General features: G+C 56.4%; 1 protein-coding gene across 1 annotated transcript in view; it reads left to right on the top strand.

Moving 5' to 3' along the window:
- The window catches only part of LOC112125689 (zinc finger protein 239-like), a 3,935-nt gene extending 2,908 nt beyond the window's left edge, over positions 1-1,027 (top strand). Inside the window, exon 2 of the mRNA XM_029914101.1 lies at positions 1-1,027. This exon is cut by the window's left edge and continues 744 nt beyond it. Within this exon, the coding sequence (XP_029769961.1) occupies positions 1-137 (137 nt within the window). The 3' untranslated portion in view covers positions 138-1,027.
- The last annotated feature ends 6 nt before the right edge of the window (positions 1,028-1,033 follow it).

Below are 1,033 nucleotides of genomic sequence, written 5' to 3'. Positions count from 1 at the left end.
CAAGCCTGAGAACACACCAGCGCACGCACTCTGGGGAGCGGCCGCACCGTTGTGCCCAATGTGGTAAGGGATTCTGCACTGCCTCCAGACTGACACTTCACCAGCGTGCACACCGGGGAGCGGCCGCACCACTGTGATGATTCTGGTAAGAACGTCAAAAAAACCAGTCCACCCACCAAGCACCAGTGCACGCACACTGGGGGGAGGACATTCCGATGCGCTGGCTGCAGCAGGAGCTTTGCACGGGCCTCCTCACTGCTACCACATTGGTTCATTCACAGCCGAGAGCAGCAGTACAGCTGTGCCGACTGGGGCAAGCACTTTGCTAGATTGGCCAACCTCACTCGGCACCCGGTCACGCACACTAGTGCCCCTCTGCCACCGCCAAGACCTGAGGGGCTTCTGGCAGCCAGTGGGCCTGACACAGCACCAGCAGATGCAGACCAGGGAGTGGTCCTGTCCCCGTGATGCCCAGCAGAGAGACTGTGGGGGACAGGGAAAGGGACTTGGCTGAGCAAGTGTGGGGAAGAGCAGACAAGTGGAGGGAATTTAGAGCAGATGGTCACAGCCTACTGCATTAGGGAGCCCTCCCCCTCATGTAGGTGGGATCCAGCCAGGTCTCTCTTTCAGTCCCACACTCACTCATCTCGCTGGGATGCAGCCAGGATAACCCCCTCTCCCTCCCCCCATCTAGATGGGACCCAGCCAGGAACTTCCCCCCACACCTAGCTCCATTCCGGCCACCGGATGAAACTGGGTGACATCTAGAGGTGGGATTTGCAGTCCTCTCTCAGCATGGATTGGGCTGAGGGGCGGGGCAGGACAGCCCGGTGTGTATGATTGAAAGACGACTCAGGAATTGCTCATGCCATCTACTTTAAATAGAAATGTGATGAAGAAGAACTGTGTACCTAATGTGTAACAAAGGTCTGTCTAGCCAGGTGTTTCTTTGCTATTAAAAAAGCTGATGCTTTCACATGGCAGGTGGAGAAGCCAATGTGAAGTGCAACCAATCAAAGTGTTCTAGGGCCTA

The sequence above is a fragment of the Terrapene carolina genome, unplaced genomic scaffold (assembly GCF_002925995.2).
Source record: "Terrapene carolina triunguis isolate 2854851 unplaced genomic scaffold, T_m_triunguis-2.0 Scaffold30624, whole genome shotgun sequence".
Classification (NCBI taxonomy): Eukaryota; Metazoa; Chordata; order Testudines; family Emydidae; genus Terrapene; species Terrapene triunguis.
This window is presented reverse-complemented; position numbering and strand designations above follow the sequence as displayed.